Raw genomic sequence first — 3,086 nt, forward strand, 5'->3', positions numbered from 1 at the left:
AGGAATGCTGTGCCCAGCATTTGTCATGAGGCAGGAACAGCTGGCTCCCAGGGATAGAGTTCCATGGGAGCCGTTGGAAGTACTTGTGTTTCATAGTTTAAGAACAGCAATGACCAGGAGGTCATTTGCTCTGATCTCCTGATCTCACAGCACAGATATCCCAAGACTTGAGTTAGAATAAAGCAACTGTTTGGAAGACTAGATTTTATGCCATGGACAGGAGAGACTGAATATGAGAGATGCACGAGGTTTGGGCTTGGCCAGGTGTGACATCTGAGCAGGTAACCCCTTCGTAAGGCCTCAGAAGAAGGTGACAAACTCCAAGGCCCCAGTATTTGGTCCAAAGGAAAACTATCCTGAGTCTAAACCTGAGAATTGGTATTGCCCTCGCCATGGAGCAAGGCTCTGCACACCAACAGCCAGAGAGAGAGCATCTGCACTGTCCACCCTCCTGCCTGAGCTGGAGAAGGGCTGGGGAGGGACGAGCAGCAGAGGAACAGAATACTTCTAAGCAACTGTGATTTAGAAAGAGAAATCTTTACTGACACCTGCAGGTAAAACCCTAAAGCAGGAGGTTTCACTACAATCACCATTTAAAGGAATGCACATGAAAGCAGAACACAGAGAAATGTGGGTTTTGCAGTCACAAGTATCGCTTTCAAACAGACCATGGAAACAAACCCTGGCTTCTGGGGTCTGAGCCAGAGCCTGCTGAAATCTAAAGGCCAGTTCTGGATGGCAGTGAGAATAAAGGAATCTGACTGTGACCTGTGTGTAAGCCAGCATTCTAGCTACAAATTATTTTCTTTTTTCCCCTATTATAGTAATTTTTCTCTACTTCAAACATGAATTTATCTCAAAAAAAACAGAGAGAGGCTGGTCAGAGTGCAAACACACAGTGCTTTTGCTGTGCTACAGCAGGGCTACTTGGCATGTGATTAGCAGACTCCTGAGCTCTGTGCCTCTGCGGAAGCCCTGGGAATTGCCCACCATGGGATGCCCAGGTACCACAGAGAAGCCAAGGATCTCTCAGCTACAGGATACAGCAGCACAGGTTTCCAAGCTGAATACAGCCCAAATATACTGATAAACTTAATGATCACCATCTTCTGGTGTTTGCCTTTTATCCAGAATTCTAAGTTGGCTGGGTTTTGTTACCCATAGTTGGCCAAAACTCCAACCAGCTGCCATGAGCCTGTGGTCTCACTGAGCTGCCTTCACCCCTGAAATGTCTGAATCCCATTGCACTAACAAGGGCACCCCAAGATACCAGGCAGAAGAACTCCCACGTACTTTAAAGAGGCAGAGGCTTGGCAGATAAAGAAGGGAATGTTTCCCTGCACGAGCCTGTCGAGCTCAAACTCTTGCAGTCTTATGTTCCTTACTCCAAAACACCTCAGAATTTCACAGAGGTTTTCTTTACAGTTTGTCTCCCGTAGGCTACATGTGCACACACACAACCAAACCACCAAGCCATCACTGGGACAGCAGCATGACCACCACACTGGCCAGCAGACGAGGAGGGGAGGTGTGGACATGCCCAGAATAGCAATACACATCCTACCAATGCAAAACATAGTTAAGTACTAACTCGTAGTGGAATACCAGGATCGGTGTAATTTCTGTGGATATGAATGAAAACTAAAATGAAGAAACAGCATTCAGTATCCTGTTGTATCTGAGTTTAGTGGAATTCCATTATTCTTCTTAGATACCAGTGGTAATGGTGTAAAAAAAGGGAGATAAAAGTCTTTAAAAGTCTTTTAAAACTTTCAATATAGCTATGAAGATGTATTAAAAAGTTACTTTTACCATGAAAAGTATTACCTGAATAACTGTGTACACAGCTAACACCATATTTAAACTTCTAGTCATTTCACCATCCAAACCTCTTACAGTGAAGTAAATAGAAAATGACAATTAACATAAAATGCCTTTCCTCCTTGGAGAAAGTGGAAATGTGCTTCTAATTAAAAGGTCATTATTAAAATTTCATTTTGCTCTGCCACTGGGTTTTGTGAGGTTAAAATCTAAATTATTATATGTTCACCTAGCATTACACCCAGATTTCAGCTACACAGACAGTATATATAAAACACCGTCAAACATAACTCATTTTACAAGGTTCCCTTTAATTATGTTAGTCAACTTAAAATCACAACTACAAAAAGACTGAAGATAACAAACAGAACAGGTGGGATTCAGACGGGAGGAACCCAAGCTGCTTTAAACTCATTGCTGGTAACAGAATTAGTGTTTAAACCGAGTACACTTCCTTACTGAAAGTAAAATCCATAGTGTATCAGACAAGACTAGAAAGAGCTGAGCATTTTCACATTACATTGCTCAGGTTTATGAACTCCAAGAATATATCGTTATGTTCCCATTTAACTGTGCATCTTACCTGGTTCTGCCATTGCTGCCTCTGCTGGTTTATTGGCAAGTGTTAAGGTTTGCCTCTGCAGTCCTTCTCCTGAGCCCCGGGGTGCTTTAAATAGAGCAATATTTGGAATGTGCTGCAGCTGCCTCGCTCACTGCTGCCAGGTTTTGGCTATATGCATTCAATTGTCTAAAAAGGCAGGAGTTCCAGGGATTCAAGGTTACCTCTTCCTATTCCTGCAACTGCACATCTGTGTCAGCAAAACCTGAATAGACAGGGTCTTTTTTTTGAAGAAGAGGGAGAGAAACAAAGGTGAAAACTGCTTTATAGTCTCTTTACAGCCGTGAAACACCACATGATACGTTCACGTAACATTTATGTCCATCCACGTATTTAGAGTCTGTCAGGGATCCAGTTTGCTCTTAGTCTCCCACGTCTGCTCTTGTCTCTCCCTACCAAAAAACCAAGCAAAGTCCTATTCAGTAATACTTGTAGCTGTATTTCTATAGTTATTAGCTACTGCTGAACATCAGCCAGGTACCTTATACATCACAAAGCACAGAGGTACATGTGGCGTCTTCCCCCCAAAAGGTTACAGTGCAGAGTCACAGGTTTTCATTACGCCTACAGGTTATAGGTAACAAAATTAAAGGGAGGGACATTCCTAAAATAATCTGAGAATTATTTTGTCCTAAACAGGATGAAA

General features: G+C 42.7%; 1 protein-coding gene across 1 annotated transcript in view; it reads right to left on the reverse strand.

Moving 5' to 3' along the window:
* STRIT1 (small transmembrane regulator of ion transport 1) overlaps positions 1-2,417 on the reverse strand; it is a 4,098-nt gene extending 1,681 nt beyond the window's left edge. The window contains exon 1 of the mRNA XM_029087519.1: positions 2,405-2,417. Within this exon, the coding sequence (XP_028943352.1) occupies positions 2,405-2,417 (13 nt within the window). The remainder of the gene's footprint in view (positions 1-2,404) is intronic.
* Between the last annotated feature and the right edge of the window lie 669 nt (positions 2,418-3,086).

The sequence above is a fragment of the Antrostomus carolinensis genome, unplaced genomic scaffold, assembly GCF_000700745.2.
Source record: "Antrostomus carolinensis isolate BGI_N321 unplaced genomic scaffold, ASM70074v2 scaffold3091, whole genome shotgun sequence".
NCBI lineage: Eukaryota > Metazoa > Chordata > Aves > Caprimulgiformes > Caprimulgidae > Antrostomus > Antrostomus carolinensis.